Genomic DNA, 20154 nt, shown 5'->3' with positions numbered 1-20154 from the left:
TCAGTAAGTTGGCAACATTTCTTATTTTCATTTAGTTTAAGTTGATGTACTAAAATAACCAAAACTAAACTGACTAATAAATAATAAAACTAAAAATTATATATATATATATATATATATATATATATATATCATTAAAAAACGTAATAAAAAAACTAATATAAATGACAAAAAATAAAATGAAAACCAAAAATAGAAACTAATTCAAAATACTGATAAAAATACTGGTGCTTATTGTCTTAATGGTACTAAAATAATCAAAATATCTTAAAAACTGTCATAGCTTGTAATGTAATTTCAATTAACTAAATGTAAATGTAATTATTCTCAAGAGTTTCGTCATTCGTTTCTTTATTTAAAGAGTCCATATCTCATCTTTTCAAAACAAAAGCTAAATTGATACAACAGAACAGTGAAATATTCATTTTCACAACAATATTCTTCATTCTAAAACATTTCCTTAAATTTCACACTGAATAATCTGATAAGGAATGCGATTACAAACATATGAACGGATTCTACACAGAGCAAAACAAATATTACAACAAAAAATAGCTCTATAAGTTAAACAAATTCTCAAAATTATGTTGTTCGGTGCTTTCTAAATTGTAATGCATGGTGTGTTTTTTTCCATTTTATTACTAGAAACTAATTAAAACATTAGCAGAGTTACAGGCACAGCTTTAAGTTTATCATTTTAATCTAAAACTGATGATAACTGATTTGATATGATGATAATTAGCACATTATACAGTATATAAACTATAACCAGCACGTTCTACTGTGCTTTTAGTCAGAAACACACACTTCAGGGTGACAGCGTCAATTGTACACAATTGCAAAATATCTTTTCCTGAGTTTTATTTCTAATAAATGAAATTTCTAAAGAAATATGGTGCATGATATATTGATCATCGCGGCTCTTCATCAGTTTTCTCTTACCTGAGCTTATTAGATCAGATCACGTCACGTCACATGACCTTTCTGCGCAAGTCGCTTGTTTTATGGGTGAATCTCATTAAAACATGTTCAGGTCATATTTTACCATATATATATATATATATATATATATATATATAATTGGAAATTTAATGACCATTAAGAATTGTGCATTGTGACTTTAAGAACATTCCTCCAAAGTTTCTTATTGCCGTAATGCACTAGTTCTTCATCATTCTTTTATATATTATAATATTTTTGAAATTAGCATAAATTAAAGACAGTACAAATATTACAATGTATAAATACTTTACAGTTAAAATAATATATTCTTTGTTTTGCAGTCATATGGAAGCCCATTTCTGCCACATAATCAAAAATCATGCTTTTGTTAATCATAATTATGACATAAAACTAACATACTAAGACATATTTAGGAGATGGAAAATCTAAATTATGACAAGTTATAATTACGACAAATCGAAATTATGATGTTAAGTCATATTATAACAAAAAGTTGAAATTGACAAAATTTTGAAATTGTCATAAACAAGTCAATTATGTCATAAATATTCTAAATTGACAGTCAACATTATTACATTAATGTTATAATTATGTCATAAAAAGTTGAAATTGACAAACAGTAAACATTATAACATCAAAGTCATAATTATTACATTAAAAAGTCCTAATGACATTATAAAGCCGAAATTACGACAAGTCAAAATTACGACGTTAAGTCATAATATGACATTAAAATGGACAAAAAGTCGAAATTGACAGTCATAATTATGACATAAAAAGTCTTATGTCATAAAAAATTGAAACTGACATGCTAAGTCATATTTAGGATATGAAAAGTCAAAATCATGACTTTAAAAAGTCGAAATTATGACATAAAAGTTCTAATTATGACATTAACAGTCAATTATGTTTTAAAAAGTAAAAACTTGCCATGCTAAGTCATAATTAGGAGATGAAAAATCATAATAATGACATAAAAGTCATAAGACAAGTCATAATTATGACAAAAATTTATTAATCATAATTTAATCTTTTTTAATCTCATATTTATGACTTTTTCTGTAAAGCTGCTTTGAAACGATACGTATTGTGAAAACCGCTATACAAATAAATGTGACTTGAATTGATTGAAATGAACTTAGATTTACCGAAGCGTAATACTTGTGTGGTATGTGGAGGAAATGTGCTTCCATACCGTCCTGAGAGTTATAATGAGATGCGAAACGTCTAAACTGTCGTGATTTCGGGGTGACCGGGATGTGTGACCCACAGGGTTCATGAAGCTCACTGTGTTGACATGGATCATATGTATTGCTGGGGTTTCTGGGATTTGGAGGCAGAGTTCATGTTTTTGTGTTTCTCTGCAGATTCTCCGTGACATGCGGTCGAAGCTTCTGAATCGATGAACACACACAGAAAAAAAAGGAAAAATGAGAAGGAAACATTAGAATACTGCAGAATTACTTGGTAACACACTTTCTGCTCTTTCTGTCAAGGAAAAATCTGAATTTCTGACCGCATAAAGTTTCAGTCACATAACACTGATAAACACCAATGGAAAGAGGAACTAACAATTACTATCAATAACTATTACTTGATCTGCAGTTCTTCCGGTTACACCAATATAGCAGAACATTTCATGTCTTTATAAAGGTTACCTTAAAGTCCCCCTGTGGTGAAAATCCAGCGTTTAATGTTGTTTATGTCTATGTGGTGCAAATTCATGAGTCGACAGCATTGCTGAGTATTTCCTCCTTAAAACTGCAGTGAACCAAAGACAGTCTCAAAAACACGCTTTGAAATCGCTGGTGTTTCTGACGTCACAAACTACCTTGTAACCAATCAGATCAACGTGTGATCGTCAACCAGTGGATCTCTGAGCTGAGTGAGTGAGTGGAGGCGGGGCTCATTTGCATATTCAAAGAACCGCGCATACTTAATGAGGCAAGGGTGTCGAGTTACATTCAAGATATTTTAAAGCATGAAGAATGTTTTTCAAGGAAAAAACGTTTAAATAAGTCATTTTGGTGATTAAAAATGAGTTTTAATGGATAAAATGATTGACTACAGGAGGACTTTAAGAGTTAAAATGTTCAAAAACTCACGTAAAGCGATGTATACTCTATAGTGAATCTCAACTGCTTGATTGTTTATATGAAGACCTTGAGAGTAGGCTACATATTAAGTTCATATAAATATATTTCTTACTCTGCAGATTTGATAGCGCGTGCTCCAAACCCTTCATGGCTTTCGCCTGGTTACTCCTGAATCGGGCCAAACCAAACTCCTACAGGAAGAAGAGACACACGATTAAAGTTTAACGCTGACAAGAGACACATTTCACTCTAACACAGGACGTTTAGTAGGGACGCATCGATATGAAAATCTTGGCCGATAACGGATAATTCTTTATGTTTGAGAGCCGATATATTGGCTGATAAATGTAAATCAGGGTTCGGACTTTCAAGGACTTTTCAAGCACTACTTTTTTGGTTTTCAAGGACTACAATCAGAGATCTCACTTATCAAACAATATCTTTATTATCTTTCAAATTCTAAGGGTAAATAGATAAACAAAAATATACTAATAAAACAAAATGGTACGAATAAAGTTCCAAATACCATTGAAATTATACTATGGCAAAGATATCGCTTTCCTTATTCAAACTGATTTTTCCGCTCATGAATATATGATTGACCTGAAGAATGAAAGCTGTATCATATACTTGAATAGTTATATGAACGATATCACACTCACAGCCATGCGAAGACGGGCTGCAGCGTTTAGTTTGTGTGAAAAGATTGTTTTATCGATAAAATTAAACACTAATTTCACATATATTGTCTTTCAATAATTATTTTTAAGCGCCTTGTACGAACCCTGGTAAATCCAAATTTTTATATAATTTTAACCTGATTACAAAAACAAAAGTCTCACCATTAACAACCATGTCCCAAACACACAGTTATAATGATTTATGTAGCCGATATGACAGATTTGCGCTGCACATGTTGCACTGAACTGTGTTTTCCTTTATTTAAGTGATTCCAATCATATTTCAAGCAGCTCAAAGCCATCATGTTGAACAGTGTGTATCTGAAGAGTCTCAGCTGAAGGAAATAATGCATTATTTTATCAGCTTTAATATATCGGACAAATTTTCTTATCAGGCCGATAACAATAACATTAAAACTGAACATATATCAGCCGATACCGATATGGTGGCCGATATAGAGCTGGTAAGTCCCGCCCCTTCCGCTAACACCGCTGGACCTCTAGGTTGAAAAATCGTCAATGCAAGTGAATGGGAGAAAATAATTATTTTCTGGTCCCGTTTGAATTTTGCCATGAATGTGAACATATGTTGTCTGTGAATTTTTTATATAATTTTTCGTGTGAAGAATGCTACAATTTAGCGGGTAGAAGTTTGATACGGTTAGACTTTGTGTGAGAGCACTTTGTGGACTACAACTCCTCGCTGCTTTCGACGCGTTTGAAACGTCACCAGCACTAGCACACGGACACTAGCTCACGGATCCCGCTAAACATGGCTGTGTCTTTGATGCACTTCATCGCCTTCTTTCAGGGAGAGGACAAAATCGTTGAGGTTGGCGAAAACCACGGGTAAGTCAACTTTATGGGGTGACGTCACATAGTCGACATGTAGTCTTTCTCGTTATGTCTTTTCCACAACTGCTAGCCGAAGAATCATACCATATACTGTCAAACTCGTAACATTAAAAGTTATATAAAAAATTCACAGACAACATATGTTCACATTCATGGCACAATTCAAACGGGATCAGAAAATAATTATTTTCTCACATTCACTTGCATTGACGATTTTTCAACCTAGAGGTCCACTTGGGGTTTTACGGATGGGCGGGACTTACCAGCTCTATATATCTTTTCTGTAACACTTCACAATAAGGTTCATTAGTTAACTACATTAGTTAGCATGACCTAATACTGAACTGCACTTATACAGCATTTATTAATCTTTGTTAATTTCAACATTTACTAATACTTTATTAAAATCTTGTTGATATTAGTTAATGCACTGTGAACTAACAATGAACAGCTGTATTTTTAATAACTAACATTAACAAAGATTAATAAATACAGTAACAAATGTATTGCTCATGGTTAGTTAACTAATGAACCTTATTGTAAAGTGTTAACCTTTTCACTAGTTTGTTTTTCAGTGTTTTCGGCATTAGTCGTTGGTGAAAGCAGGAAGTTAGCAGGAAGTTGACAGGAAGTGTGTGTGTGTGTGTGTGTGTATCACCTGTATGGGTCTGGAGAGGCCGAAGACTCCTGATGAGATCCAGGCTTCCCTGGTGATCCGAGTCCAGACAGGCCGGTCCCGCTCGCCGAGAAACACACAGCGCTCCACGACACGCTGGTGACACACACACACATTTGTTTGTAATTTAGTTCTTATTGTACCGCTGACTGTTTGCTTGTCTTTTGTAATTATTGTGAAGACCTTTTTCTAACATTAGTTCACCTAGCATTAGCATATTACATATGAAAATGATCACGTCCAGATGAACTGGATAATATTCTGATTGTTCCAATCCAGTCTGACTTCTGCCTGAATCATAATCACACACTGTTCGTACGTTTTTCTTCTCCATTCTGTCACTGATGGAGTTTTGGTTCCTCAACACTGTCGCCATTTCTACCTTTGTGTCCATTGCTTAGTTAGGGACATTAAATTTAACATTTAATTTAATATTTAACCATATTTTTGATCTGCCTGCATTGACACTATTATACAAGAACTGAACTGAGCTGGACGATGACATCATGGTTTTCTCCAGAGCGGCTATATATATAAATGAACTAAATAACTTTTTTACAACAAAAATTAAACATCACTTGTATATGCTGTATAAATAACTGTGACTTGACTTGACTTGACTGACGTAATCAAACTGTCAATTCCTCACTGAAAAACTTAAAAAGGCCGGTATAATGCCCTTTTCACAAGATGTAAAAGTGTGTGTGTGAAGTTTCAGCTCAAAATACCCAGAGATATTTTTATATCGCATGTTAAAATTGTCAGTTTTTGAGGGTGAGCAAAAACACACCATTTTGTGTCTGTTCCTTTAAATGCAAATGAGCTGCTGCTCCCGGCGCAGGGGGCGGAGCTTCAACAGCTTGCACTCACACACACACGCACTGAAAATTTCAAAAACTTTTAGCCTTTATGTTTAACCGGAGTCAGACAAAGATGGAGAGACTCGAGAAGAAGTGACAACATGTAGACAACATTTCTGAATGGTTAGTTGATGAATTTATGAAGCTGATGTGTAGTTATCTTCTAGTTATTGATTAGCATATTATGTCTTGATAATCTATAAATCGTGTTCTGGGGCGGGGTTTATGTAAATTTTAGGGTTGGTGATGTCACTAACCCGGGAGGAATGTGGTGTAGTCTCTACCAGTCGTTTGTTGTAGTCCTTAAAAAGTGATTTCTGTAAAAGCAAATATCTCCCTTTGCTCTGAACTTTGAGCGTTGTAACTTTGCAGATGTTGTTTATGCTCAAACAGCAACATTACACACTAACTAAAGTTAGAAAAGTTAAATCATAATCAACCACCCCTTTAAATATTAAATTTGACTAGAGTGGATTTCTGTCATTCTTTCATAGAAACACTTTTACAAACACAAGCAGCATTTCCAAGCATCTACTTCATACTTTCATTTATTTTTGCACCTGAAAGCATGTCGATTATTTCTAAATGAAGTGTAACTGTCAGTGTGTGTGTGTTGTTGTCTACCATAAACGTGGCGTGATTTATGTTCCAGGTCATCGTGGTGAGGCTCCTGTTCACGGGGTCGACGACAGAATCCTCGATGATGTAAACCGAGCGCGACAGGTTTCCCGGGAAGACGCGCTCCGCCCAGCGAGGCATGCGATTGGTCTTCGTGAAGAGCCGTCGGGACAGGAGCAGGTTATCCGACGTCACCTCGCGAAAAACCACGTCTTCTGTCAGAACATGAGTGCTGAGAGGAACACGGTAAAAACATGGAGAAAAATTATGAATTGCAACATTGGCAACTTGGTTTTGAAGCATATAAGTGAAAATCAGACAAAAAGTCGAAGGCTCCTTTCTTACACCCGGCACAATGCAGCGCCAAGCGCGACGCAAGTGTGTTTTGCTAGTTTCAGCCCGACGCAGTTATCATTTTCACGTCCTTCGCACTGATCTATATAATGACATTCTATATAGATCAGTGGTCCTTCGCCACGTTGTTTAAATAGCAAATGCATTTGCGCCCATTTGTGCGCCCATGGGCTGCTGGTCTGAGAACGAGGTGTGTGTTCTGGCGCATTGTTGGAGCGTTGCTATTTTGAGGAACAGAAATAGACTGAGCAGCCATTGACCAACAGAAACCTGGGCTAAAGTCAATGGCGCAATATACAGGTGCTGGTCATAAAATTAGAATATCATCAAAAAGTTGATTTCAAGAATTCAACTTAACAGGTGAAACTAATATATTATATAGACTCATTACATGCAAAGTGAGATATTTCAAGCCTTTATTTGTTATAATTTTGATGATTATGGCTTACAGCTTATGAAACCCACGAAATCAAAATTAGAATATTACATGAAATCACACAGTAATTACACAGTAATCCCATGGTCATTGATCCAGGTTTTGGTTATTTTGGCAGTGTGGGCCGGTGCAAATCCTGCTGGAAAATGAAGGAAGCATGAAGTGCTCTGAAAATGTCCTGGTAGACGGCTACGTTGACTCTGGATTTAATAAAGCACAGTGGACCAAAGTCCTCTTTTCTGATGAGAGCAAATTTTGCATCTCATTTGGAAACCAAGGTCCCAGAGTCTGGAGGAAGAATGGAGAGGCACACAATCCAAGAGGCTTGAAGTCCAGTGTGAAGTTTCCACAGTCTGTGTTAGTTTGGGGAGCCATGTCATCGGCTGGTGTTGGTCCACTGTGCTGTCCAATGCAGCCGTCTACCAGGACATTTCCAGAGCACTTCATGCTTCCTTCAGCAGACAAGCTTTATGGAGATGCTGACTTCATTTTCCAGAACCAAAACCTGGTTCAATGACCATGGTATCACTGTGTAATTACTGTGTGATTTCATGTAATATTCTAATTTTCTGAGATTTTGATTTTGTGTGTTTCATAAGCTTTAAGCCATAATCATCAAAATTATAACAAATAAAGGCTTGAAATATCTCACTTTGCATGTAATGAGTCTATATAATATATTAGTTTCACCTGTTAAGTTGAATTCTTGAAATAAATCAATTTTTTGATGATATTCTAATTTTATGACCAGCACCTGTATATATATATTTTTTTTGTTATTTAAAGAGTGAGCTAATAGGCTAATGTGTGCCTATAGGCGGGTCCACAACACGCAACACTCTGCTTATTACACACACAGGGACGCCAAATATTTAAAATAAAAGGATTACAATGTAAAAGAGTATTATTGTGTACATAAAGATATGGTGAATCCCGCAGATGTTCTGTTTGCACACTTTTACCTCACGTACGAGCAGATCCGTTTGCGCTCTGGAGACACGTTCGGTCTTTCCACTATCAAATTCCGTCATGTAAATAGCGAATCCGCCATGGCGCGAGCGCAACTGGCATTTAAAGGGAATGGGAGACGAGACTCTGATTGGTTTAACGCACGTAAATCCCAAAACACACCCATTACTCATTATGAGAATAGGGACAACACCTTTAGACCATGCGCCGGGACCGCCGACCATTTTTCCCATCGTAAACTAGCAAAAGTGGATTCAGACACGTCCTAAGTGAACTTGCACCGAGCGCTTTAGACCATGCGCTTAGATCGTTAAAACAGGGCCCGACGACTGTGAACTTAACGGCTTTAATGAGGGAAAGAACTACAATCCCATGATGCACTGCGAATGACAATCAAATTGAAAACAACTTGGAATATATAGAATTATTGATGTTAATTATGCTTGTAGAAATATTCTGTATTTTTTATTGCAAAATTTGCATATCTATCTATATATACCCAGCAAGCACAGAACGTTCCCCTAACGTGATGTTCCCGTTTGGATATTATTTTGCCAAAAGGAAATGAAAGAAGATTCCCAGAATGTTTCAGGGAAGTTATTTTTAAATAACCTGAAAAAACGTATACAGTACGTTTTACAGACCAAAAACTAACGTTCTATTTCTGTTTAGAAAACTTTACTCGCTAACCAAAAACAAACCTAAACCTTAACCAAAAACGTTCTGGGAACGTTAAAATAACGTTTTACAAACCAAAAACTAACGTTTCCTGATAGTGTGTGTACCCAGCTAAAAAATGTTGGTTCCCAGTTTGTAGAACGTTATTCTAACGTTTCCAAGAACGCTCTTTTTTAAGGTTTTTTTGGTTAGCTAGTAAAGTTTTCTTAATGGAAATAGAACGTTAGTTTTTGGTTGGTTAAACATTATTTAACAGTTTTACCTGTATGGGTCAGTATTGGTCAGTGTGTACCTGTATGGGTCAGTATTGGTCAGTGTGTACCTGTATGGGTCAGGGTGTACCTGTATGGGTCAGTGTGTACCTGTATGGGTCAGTTTTACCTGTATGGGTCAGTGTGTACCTGTATGGGTCAGTGTGTACCTGTATGGGTCAGTGTGTACCTGTATGGGTCAGGGTGTACCTGTATGGGTCAGTTTTACCTGTATGGGTCAGTGTGTACCTGTATGGGTCAGTATGGGTCAGTGTGTACCTGTATGGGTCAGTGTGTACCTGTATGGGTCAGTATGGGTCAGTGTGTACCTGTATGGGTCAGGGTGTACCTGTATGGGTCAGTTTTACCTTTATGGGTCAGTGTGTACCTGTATGGGTCAGTATGGGTCAGTGTTTACCTGTATGGGTCAGTGTTTACCTGTATGGGTCAGTGTTTACCTGTATGGGTCAGTTGTACCTGTATGGGTCAGTTTTACCTGTATGGGTCAGTTTTACCTTTATGGGTCAGTGTGTACCTGTATGGGTCAGTATGGGTCAGTGTTTACCTGTATGGGTCAGTGTGTACCTGTATGGGTCAGTGTGTACCTGTATGGGTCAGTTTTACCTGTATGGGTCAGTTTTACCTGTATGGGTCAGTGTGTACCTGTATGGGTGTACCTGTATGGGTCAGTGTGTACCTGTATGGGTCAGTGTGTACCTGTATGGGTCAGTTTTACCTGTATGGGTCAGTGTGTACCTGTATGGGTCAGTGTGTACCAGTATGGGTCAGTTTTACCTGTATGGGTCAGTGTGTACCTGTATGGGTTGGGGTATCTCTGCCAGAAGGCCGTGGACACCTGCTCCCACACGCTCTTGATGTCCGTCTCGCTGAAGAAATGCTTCCCCATCACGAGCCCAGCAGAGCCTGAACACACAATCAAACACACACTTCCTCTTTTCAGCTTCTCTTCTATCATTTTAGACCTACATACATACAAAATATGCTGGTATTAAATATGCTGGTACTAAATAATTATCTTATTCATAGATCATGGTATTTACATGGTATTTGTAACACTTTATTTTACAGACTAGTGTCCTTGTTACATATGTTACATGGTAATAACAGTAAATTATGCATAATTACATGCAACTAACCCTCAACCAAACCGTAATCCTACCCTAATCCTATAGTAAGTATTTAGTTGATTATTATTACTCAGTACTTAAATATATAATTACACTGTAACAATGACATCCTAAAAAAATTGACAATATATATATTTTTTTTGTAAATGTCAGAAACTAAAAAAGTAAAAAGGCAGAAAAGTGCGGTTACCATGGAGATTTCAAAAACGTCTATCGACCGGAAGTAGTATTAGCAGATAATAACACAGGTAAAAACACATAAGGCTGGACCACACAGAATCAGACATTAACAAACACACTGAGGCTGTGAATGTTCAGAGCCTTATTAGAGCTTATGATGAGACACTCATGTTAAACGGTATTGTCGTTTATCTTCCGTAATCGGCTTTCGCTAAAAAAACAACCTACTCCTATCCTTTATAAAGCGATTATTAGTCAGATTTAACATTAATTACAGCTCTTAAATGAACCCGTTTCTCTCTTTGTTAGGTGTATTAATTTTTCAACACTATTATCAGTCTGCCCAAATAACGCGTCACGCCATCAGCAGCGCGCGCACGAGACACGAGCGAGACAAACATATGAACGCGAATAATCCCGAGTAGAAGTCGATTAAACACGAATATAAAGTGTGAAGCAGAAATGTATTTTACTTAGTAAATTCACTCACTGAGATCCTGCAGCTCCGCTTCAAAATCACCGACATCCGCTGCATTTCCGCCCTAAGTGCACGCGCACGCGCGCGTGTCCGCGTCAAAAGCAACAAGAGTAAAATTAGACATTCTCTGGTAAAATTAGCAATTATTGATACTCTACATTATCAATCTTAGTAATGCTCTAAAATCATTACTAAAATTATATATATATATATATTTGATGCTATAGCTCTTAATACACATTTTATATTACGTATTTTATTTCATTTATATATATTATCCAGAAATATGCACAGTCCATATGAAACTGATAACTCAGATCAATGCATATTAATTAAATAATCAAGAATAAAAAAAATAAATTAATAATCACGTATTTGTGGGATATATATATATATATATATATATATATATATATATATATATATTAATAATCACGTATTTGTGGGTTATATATATATATATATATATATATATATATATTAAGAGTCTTTTATAGGCGACACAATTTAAGAGAACTTAAAACTTATTAAAATATTTAATTGATGATGTTGTGTTGATATTGATGATATATATATCATGATGATCACATAAAACATGAATGCAGAAAATAATGTAGGTGATCATGTAAAAAAAAATAATAATAAAGGTTTCTGCAGTTTTCATTTCAACCACTAGATGGAGACGCGTTTCCACTTTTAAAACTAAACTCATTATATCTGCATCCGAGCACTAAAATAATACACTCTAAATCATGAACACACTCTACACATCAAACACACTTTCATTAAAGCGGTTTTAGCTGTCTATAATACATGATTATTTATGAATAAAGACATTCAGTCATTTGTGTGTCTCTTTAAGAGTCTTATATAGGCTACACAATTTAAGAAACGACTTAAAACTTACTAAAATGTTTAATTGATGAATAATGATGTTGAGTGGACACCATTAATCGTTCAAACAAACATGTAAATAATATGAAAGTATGTAAATGTGTTTTAATTGTGGTCGTGTGAGGATGAAGGACGCATGTGCAGAAACCCTCATCATCTTCATCCTTCAGTCTGAGTCTCATTACAGTCTCACAGCCTTCAGAGCAACAGCAGCAACACACACCTGTCGACATGAGCCGCTCTCTCTACATCTGCACGGTGAGAGCTCTTTACTGATCTATAAAAGTAGGGGAGAAGTTCCACAGACGAGCTGCTGGATAACCTGTGTGTGTTGTGTTGTTGTTGCAGATGTGTTTTGTGATGTGTGTGTTTGGATGGCATGATCTGGATAACAGTGAATATGATTGCTGGCCTCTGGACAAACCAGATGAACTCAACATGATCGACTGCGGAGGTACGACACACACACACACACACACACACACACACACACACACACACACTCACATGCGCACACACACATTCAGACACACACTCACTCACACACACACACACACACACACACACACATATTCAGACACACACTCACACACACACACTCAAACACACACACACACACTCACATGCACACACACACACACACACACACACACACACACTCACATGCACACACACACACACACACACACACACACACACACTCACATGCGCACACACACATTCAGACACACACTCACTCACACACACACACACACACACACACATATTCAGACACACACTCACACACACACACACTCAAACACACACACACACACTCACATGCACACACACACACACACACACACACACACACACACACACACTCACATGCGCACACACACATTCAGACACACACTCACTCACACACACACACACACACACATATTCAGACACACACTCACACACACACTCAAACACACACACACTCACATGCACACACACATTCAGACACACACTCACACTCACACACACACACACACACACACACACAGACACACAGACACTCACACTCACACACTCACTCACACACACACACACACACACACACACACACACATTCAGACACACACTCAAACACACACACACACACACACACACAGACTCACTCACTCAAACACACAAACACACACAGACACTCACAGTCACACACTAACACCCACACACACACACACAGACTCACTCAGACACACACACACACACACACACACAGACACTCACAGTCACACATACACGCACACACTCAATCAGTCACGCACACACACGTTTGATGTTTGTGTGGCTGTGTGTGTGTATATATATATATATATTTATGTGTGTGTGTCTGTGTATATATGTGTGTGTATTTGTTTGTGAGTGTGTGTGTGTGTTGCTTTCTGAAAATGTAAAAATGCTGAAAGGTTTCAGTATAAGCACTGATACAGTATAAAAATCATTATGTCTATGGAAAGTCCCCAACGTGTGTGTGTGTGTGTGTGTGTGTGTGTGTGTAGGTCTAGAGATGGCGTGGGTCCTGCGTCCTCCAGAGAAGGTTCTGAGCGGTGAAGACTTCTCTGTCATTTACTCTGTGACCGTCAGAGATGAGTTTTACCAGTGGGCCGTCGACAACGACGTCTTCATACACCGGTATCATGATCTCATCTCTACTTCATTATTATAGAGAGAGAGACATATATATATATATATATAGAGAGAGAGAGAGAGAGAGAGAGAGAGAGAGAGAGAGAGAGATCCTTCAGGGAATGAGGGTTCCCATTCAGTCAGTCACGTTTGGTGACATGCATCTGGACATTGACTGGTTTGTAAACGCCGGACGTGCGTCTGATGTCAGCGTGTTGTCAGTTCGGCGGGAAACTTTGGCAAGAATGAATGAACAGACGCATATCGTCGCTACTAAACTTGTTATTATTACGGCATTACTCCCTGCAGCTCCAGCTATACTCGAGGCTAGCTCACATTCACCAAATGAACGTCCTCGTTGTGCGAACATTTGATCGTCGCCGGCAGAAAACGAGGAGAAGAGCGAGCAATCCTGAGGGAACATCCGGATCTTCCTGTAAACGGTCTGAAAGTCCGAACCAATCAGAAAATGCGTTCACACTAGAAACGAACCAAACCTTTGTTCAGTTTGATCCGGACCGAGACTAGCTCTTCTCGTCGGACCAAATTCCGTCTGTTTGGTCCGGATCGTGGTCCGGGGGAGGGTTCACACCTGTCATTTTGATTCGGATCAAACTGAAAACTCTGAAAATCCGGAGCAGACCAGGGTAGGGGTGAAAGGGCCCTCAGATGCGACTGCACACTTCCCTGAGCGGGGTACGGGCAGCCTCCGTTATTAGGGATATGCTCAACCCTCGAAATCAAAACGTAGAGATGGTCTGTCTCGAGGTAAAACCAGTACGTACGCGTCAAACACTGCAAACCAATCCTGGGGTGAACACACGTGAGGATGCGTTTCTGCGTGAGCATCTTGAACGGGAGTTATAAAAAAAATCCAAGCTATATAGACCAAAACTTTTTTACACCAGGCTGTGAACATGTTTATTTCTGCTGTAAAGTTGGGCATTTTAACATGGGGGTCTATGGGATTGACTCTCTTTTGCAGCCGGTCTCTAGTGGCCAGTCGATGAACTGCAGTTTAAGTCTCTTCAGTGTTGGATTCAAGAGAGAGACTGCAAGGTTGCCGCTTGGGTCAAAAGCCCTATTCGGACGGGATTAACTTTACAAGGGAAGATGGAGTGTAATTTTACCACAGGACGTCTGTAATATTAATGGCCAGTTCGCACGGGATAAGAGATCTCAGTAAAACTAGCAGAAGTGTGAGAGTAACTCGATTTACACACCGCCGTCACTCCTGTCGTCATGTGTGTGTTACGCTGCTTCCTGATATCACGTGCACAAACACACATAACCTATATTTACATATATAAAACAGTTATGTCCTGTCGAACGATGTATTGATTAACTTCAGATTGGATTGTGTTGGTAATAGTCTCTTATCTAACGCTAAAAGATGTTTTGTGCCTCTAACAAGTGCTGTCGATCTTCTCTCTGATCTGAATGGTGTGTGTGAAACACTTGAGTTTTACCACAGACTCGTCCCAGCGTCTAGAACACAACTGATGCTTTCTCAAGCGTCTCCATACTTGGAAAACCGTGGGAAACTACTTTTCCACCCAGAACACCCTAGCAACCACCTAGCAACGCCCTAGCAACCACCAAGAATACCCCAGCAACCGCCTAGCAACCACCCAGAACACCTTAGCAACCGCCTAGCAACCACCCAGAACACCCTAGCAACTAACTAAAATTTTACTTTTAAAAATGACGGAATATTTACGTACATGTTTACAGCGGGTCTATTCGCACAGGATCAGTGTCACCTGAGGTCATTATTCCGGACCTTTTTACTGAAGGTGAAAGTCGCCGTAATCTTTACTGACATTGCCCGTGATGATCACTGAGATGCACATTCGGGCGGGACTTAAATCACAGAGAAGCGCTGGTGATTATTACTCTACCCCTCCTCTCCATGTTACACTAGTCCCGTCCGAATCGGGCTAAACACCGCAAACCACTCTTGGGGGCGAACGCATGCGAGGACACGATTCTGCGTGAGCATCTTGAACGGGAGCTTATGAAAGGCAGGATACGATACGACATGACAGGTTAAGCTCTAATTAGCAATTAAAATGGCCGTTTCTCTGCCATAGGAATCCACTCGGATGAAGGATGATCGCTGTCACAAACGCTCGGCTCCGAAGCAAAGCATGAACGAGGGAGTGCGAGCCGGCCGTATTTATACCCGTGTGTGTGTGTGTGTGTTCGGCATGCAGATCTCACTGGCCAATATCCATTGGCTCGTTTATAGAGGTGTGACAATACATCGTGACACAAAATATCGCAATACAAAAATGCAACAATATGTACCGTGGATAATTCACCCAAAATAAACATTTCTGTGTGAGAAGTTTTCAGAGTTTTAGTGTCAGTACTACATTACACTACTATATATAATGTTGAATATAATGTATAATAATGCAATGACGGAATATTTCAGTAAAAAGTGTCCTACATTATTTTAAATATATCTAGTCAGAGATTAAACATATTCATCTAAAATAATTCAGTATTTTCAGCTTCAGAATCATGAATATTGTTATTCTGGCGTCTCTATTGTCCTGTGCTTTGGGTTTCAGCACCAAGTCCAAGAATATTCATTCACACACACAATGTAATATCACATTTAGCATTTTAATCAACAGTTAATTTTCTGTTCATCTTTTATCATAAGTCTTGGAGTATCGCAATAATATCGTATGGTGAGTTCAGTATCGTGAGATGAGGGCATCAGTATCGTCAGTATCGACGTGACGTCGAGCGGGACTGGCTGAATGGGAACGACTGGTATAGTGTTGATTGAGTGTTGTCTAGCAGTGTGTGTGTGTTCTCCATCAGGTCCATCTCAGATCCGGCTGAGGCCCGGCGCTTCTGTGAGCAGCACGAGTGTCCCAGCAACTGGAAGGATGCAAACGGAGAAAACTGCTGCATTCATCATGCCAACATCCACTCCTGCCCCATGGGATACATGGTACCAAACACACTAATAAAGCGGCTGAATAAAGAACCAGTGTGTGTGTGTGTGTGTGAGGGGTAGGTTTAGGGTTTGGGTTAGTGTGTGTGTGTGTGTGTGTGATGGATAGGTTTATGGGTAGGGTTAATGTGAGTGTGTGTGTGTGATGGGTAGGTTTAGGGGTTGGGTTAGTGTGTGTGTGTGTGTGAACCTCAGGAAACTCACTGTCATTGTTGTGTTTGTTCTGTAGAAAGAAGCGGAGGAGCGAATCTGCGGCCCCTGGATCCCCGACGACGGGCGAATATTCACTCACACCATCTCCACTTCTGGAACAATGACCCAGACCAACTGGAGCGCCAAGGTCCTTCACACACACACACACACTCTCTCACACACACCCACACACACTCTCTCACACACACACACACACATTTGTACCTTCATGTCAGTGTTGTGATCTGTAACGCTGTGTTCAGGTGGTGCTGTTCCACGAGGGATTGACGTCTCTGATCGCTCACATCCGTGTGGGAAACATGCAGGTCGCGCTGGAGGCCAAGAGCACCGTCCTGCCCGCCATCAGTACTGTATCTGTGTGTGTGTGTGTGAGTGAGTGAGTGAGTGTGTGTGAGTGAGTGAGTGAGTGTGTGTGAGAGAGTGTGGGAAACATGCAGGTCGCGCTGGAGGCCAAGAGCACCGTCCTGCCCGCCATCAGTACTGTATCTGTGTGTGTGTGTGTGTGAGTGAGTGAGTGAGTGTGTGTGAGTGAGTGAGTGAGTGAGTGTGTGTGAGAGAGTGTGGGAAACATGCAGGTCGCGCTGGAGGCCAAGAGCACCGTCCTGCCCGCCATCAGTACTGTATCTGTGTGTGTGTGTGAGTGAGTGTGTGTGAGAGAGTGTGGGAAACATGCAGGTCGCGCTGGAGGCCAAGAGCACCGTCCTGCCCGCCATCAGTACTGTATCTGTGTGTGTGTGTGTGAGTGTGTGTGAGAGAGTGTGGGAAACATGCAGGTCGCGCTGGAGGCCAAGAGCACCGTCCTGCCCGCCATCAGTACTGTATCTGTGTGTGTGTGTGTGTGAGTGTGTGTGAGAGAGTGTGGGAAACATGCAGGTCGCACTGGAGGCCAAGAGCACCGTCCTGCCCGCCATCAGTACTGTATCTGTGTGTGTGTGTGTGAGTGAGTGTGTGTGAGAGAGTGTGGGAAACATGCAGGTCGCACTGGAGGCCAAGAGCACCGTCCTGCCCGCCATCAGTACTGTATCTGTGTGTGTGTGTGTGAGTGTGTGTGAGAGAGTGTGGGAAACATGCAGGTCGCACTGGAGGCCAAGAGCACCGTCCTGCCCGCCATCAGTACTGTATCTGTGTGTGTGTGTGTGTGTGTGTGTGAGTGTGTGAGAGAGTGTGGGAAACATGCAGGTCGCACTGGAGGCCAAGAGCACCGTCCTGCCCGCCATCAGTACTGTATCTGTGTGTGTGTGTGAGTGAGTGTGTGTGAGAGAGTGTGGGAAACATGCAGGTCGCACTGGAGGCCAAGAGCACCGTCCTGCCCGCCATCAGTACTGTATCTGTGTGAGTGAGTGAGTGTGTGTATGTGTGAGTGAGTGTATATGTGTGTGAGAGAGTGTGTATGTGGGTGGGTGTGAGTGAGTGTGTGTGAGTGTTTCTTTAGATTTTTAAATAGTTCTTCACACTAAGAAAAAATTCTTCTTTGTAGAACTGATCTCTGAAAGGTTCTTTGGCAGAGCCTTTAATGTTCATGTAGAGCCTGATCTCTGATGTGTGTGTGTGTGTGTGTTTCAGTGTGTGGTGACGGAGTGTGTGAGGAAGAGGAGAGCTGCTCGACGTGTCCCGCTGACTGTGGAGACTGTCCTCTGAGTTCTGCTGTACGAGCTTCCATCGGCCTCACCGTCACCTTTATCATCATCAGCTTCGTCACCAGTGCCATGGTGTGTGTGCACACACACACACACATAAAGAGCATAGAATACATGCAGAGAAACTGTACAAAGATTTGACACAAAGTTTGATGCTCAAAATATTCAGTTCTATCTATGTATCTATCTATCTATCTATCTATCTATCTATCTATCTATCTCATAGCCATGTAGCAACCACCCAGAGTACACTAGCAACCGCATAGCAACCACCACGAGTACCATCGCAACCACATAGAAACACCCTTGCTACCACCCCATGTACTTTAGAAACGGCATAGCAACACCCTAGCAACACCCAAGTAATCGGCAACCGTTTTTTAGATTTATTTTGGCCGATCTCTATGGTGGACTTGCACATAAACTGCATTGCAATCATTTCCCAAAATGCCATTTGTGTGTAAATATTATGAAGTCTGTAAACAGGACCTTAACGCAGGCAGTGGAACAAACACTGCACCAGACATTCAGTCCACATGCTGTCTGTTGTTGTTTTGTACAGGTGTGTGTTATGTAATGGCTACATATATTTTTTAAGGCCAGTTTTCCTGTTTTAGAGCAAACTAACAACAAATAAATTTGCTTAAACAAAGAAAGAATCGGCAACTGGTATCAGAATTGTCCGATTTGCTAGTAAAAAAAATGTAATCTGAATCAGCCATGAAAAATCATGATCGGTGCATCACTTTCAACACTTGAATTTTCTCATAATATATATTGCATACACACACACACACACACACACACATATATATATATATATATATCATTTTATATGCGGCTTTGTCTGGTTTTAAACATTTACTGCTAGTACGATGATGATTATTTGTGTGTGTGTGTGTGTGTGTGTGTGTGTGCAGTGGTTTAAATATCAGAAACAGAAACTCTTGTGGGATGAGAGCTGGATCATCGACTTCAATCACATTAAACAAGGTAAGCGAGAATCCAAGTGTGTGTGTTTGTGTGTGTGTCTGTGTGTGAGTGTATGTGTCTGTTTATGTGTGAGTCTGCAAGTGTGTCTGTAAAGTGTGTGTGTGAGTGTGTGTCTGTAAATGTGTGAGTGTGTCTGTAAATGTGTGTGTGAGTCTGTAAATGTGTGTGAGTTTGTGTGTCTGTGTGTGTGTCTGTGCATTAGTTTAAGTGTGTGTAGGTTTGTGTGCATGTGTTTGTTTCAATGTCTAATGTGTGTGTGTGTGTGTTCATGTGTTCAGATTACGTTGCCCGGGCGACCATGGGCAGCATCATGAGCGTCCCGGCAGCGAACAGCGACTCTAACGCGAGCTGTGTGACGGGCCTGAGCTCCTACAACGGCGTCCCCACGACACGCAAACAGCTCTACACACACACCGGCATATAGTGAGTTCATACACACACATAACGTATGCAAGTTTGGGCTTGGTAAGATGTTTTTGAAATAGTCTCTTCTGCTCACCAAGGCTGCATTTATTTGATCAAAAATACAGTAAATCATCTGTTTT

The 20154-nt window shown here is 39.8% G+C and overlaps 2 protein-coding genes across 2 annotated transcripts in view; one reads left to right on the top strand and one right to left on the bottom strand.

The window, feature by feature from the left end:
- Window positions 1-343: 343 nt before the first annotated feature.
- prelid1b (PRELI domain containing 1b) lies at window positions 344-11329 on the bottom strand. The gene is made up of 6 exons (XM_079849653.1): window positions 11255-11329; window positions 10252-10360; window positions 6755-6980; window positions 5253-5366; window positions 3172-3250; window positions 344-2357 (listed from the first exon to the last, which is right to left on the bottom strand). Exons 2-6 carry the CDS (start codon window positions 10341-10343, stop codon window positions 2266-2268), a joined length of 603 nt encoding a protein of 200 aa, XP_079705779.1. The 5' UTR covers window positions 10344-10360; window positions 11255-11329; the 3' UTR covers window positions 344-2265.
- Window positions 6926-20154, top strand: part of LOC307146310 (atrial natriuretic peptide receptor 2) — a 27712-nt gene continuing 14483 nt past the window's right edge. The window contains exons 1-11 of the mRNA XM_079850208.1: window positions 6926-6994; window positions 12324-12394; window positions 12485-12590; window positions 13666-13798; window positions 16631-16763; window positions 16996-17106; window positions 17222-17324; window positions 18239-18298; window positions 18543-18688; window positions 19537-19609; window positions 19888-20032. Coding sequence (XP_079706334.1) covers window positions 12368-12394; window positions 12485-12590; window positions 13666-13798; window positions 16631-16763; window positions 16996-17106; window positions 17222-17324; window positions 18239-18298; window positions 18543-18688; window positions 19537-19609; window positions 19888-20032 — 1037 coding nt within the window. The 5' untranslated portion in view covers window positions 6926-6994; window positions 12324-12367. The remainder of the gene's footprint in view (window positions 6995-12323; window positions 12395-12484; window positions 12591-13665; window positions 13799-16630; window positions 16764-16995; window positions 17107-17221; window positions 17325-18238; window positions 18299-18542; window positions 18689-19536; window positions 19610-19887; window positions 20033-20154) is intronic.

Source organism: Squalius cephalus (genome assembly GCF_949319135.1).
Source record: "Squalius cephalus genome assembly, chromosome: 18".
Lineage (NCBI taxonomy): Eukaryota > Metazoa > Chordata > Actinopteri > Cypriniformes > Leuciscidae > Squalius > Squalius cephalus.
The sequence above is the reverse complement of the archived record's forward strand: the minus strand, read 5'-3'. Positions and strand labels throughout refer to the sequence as shown.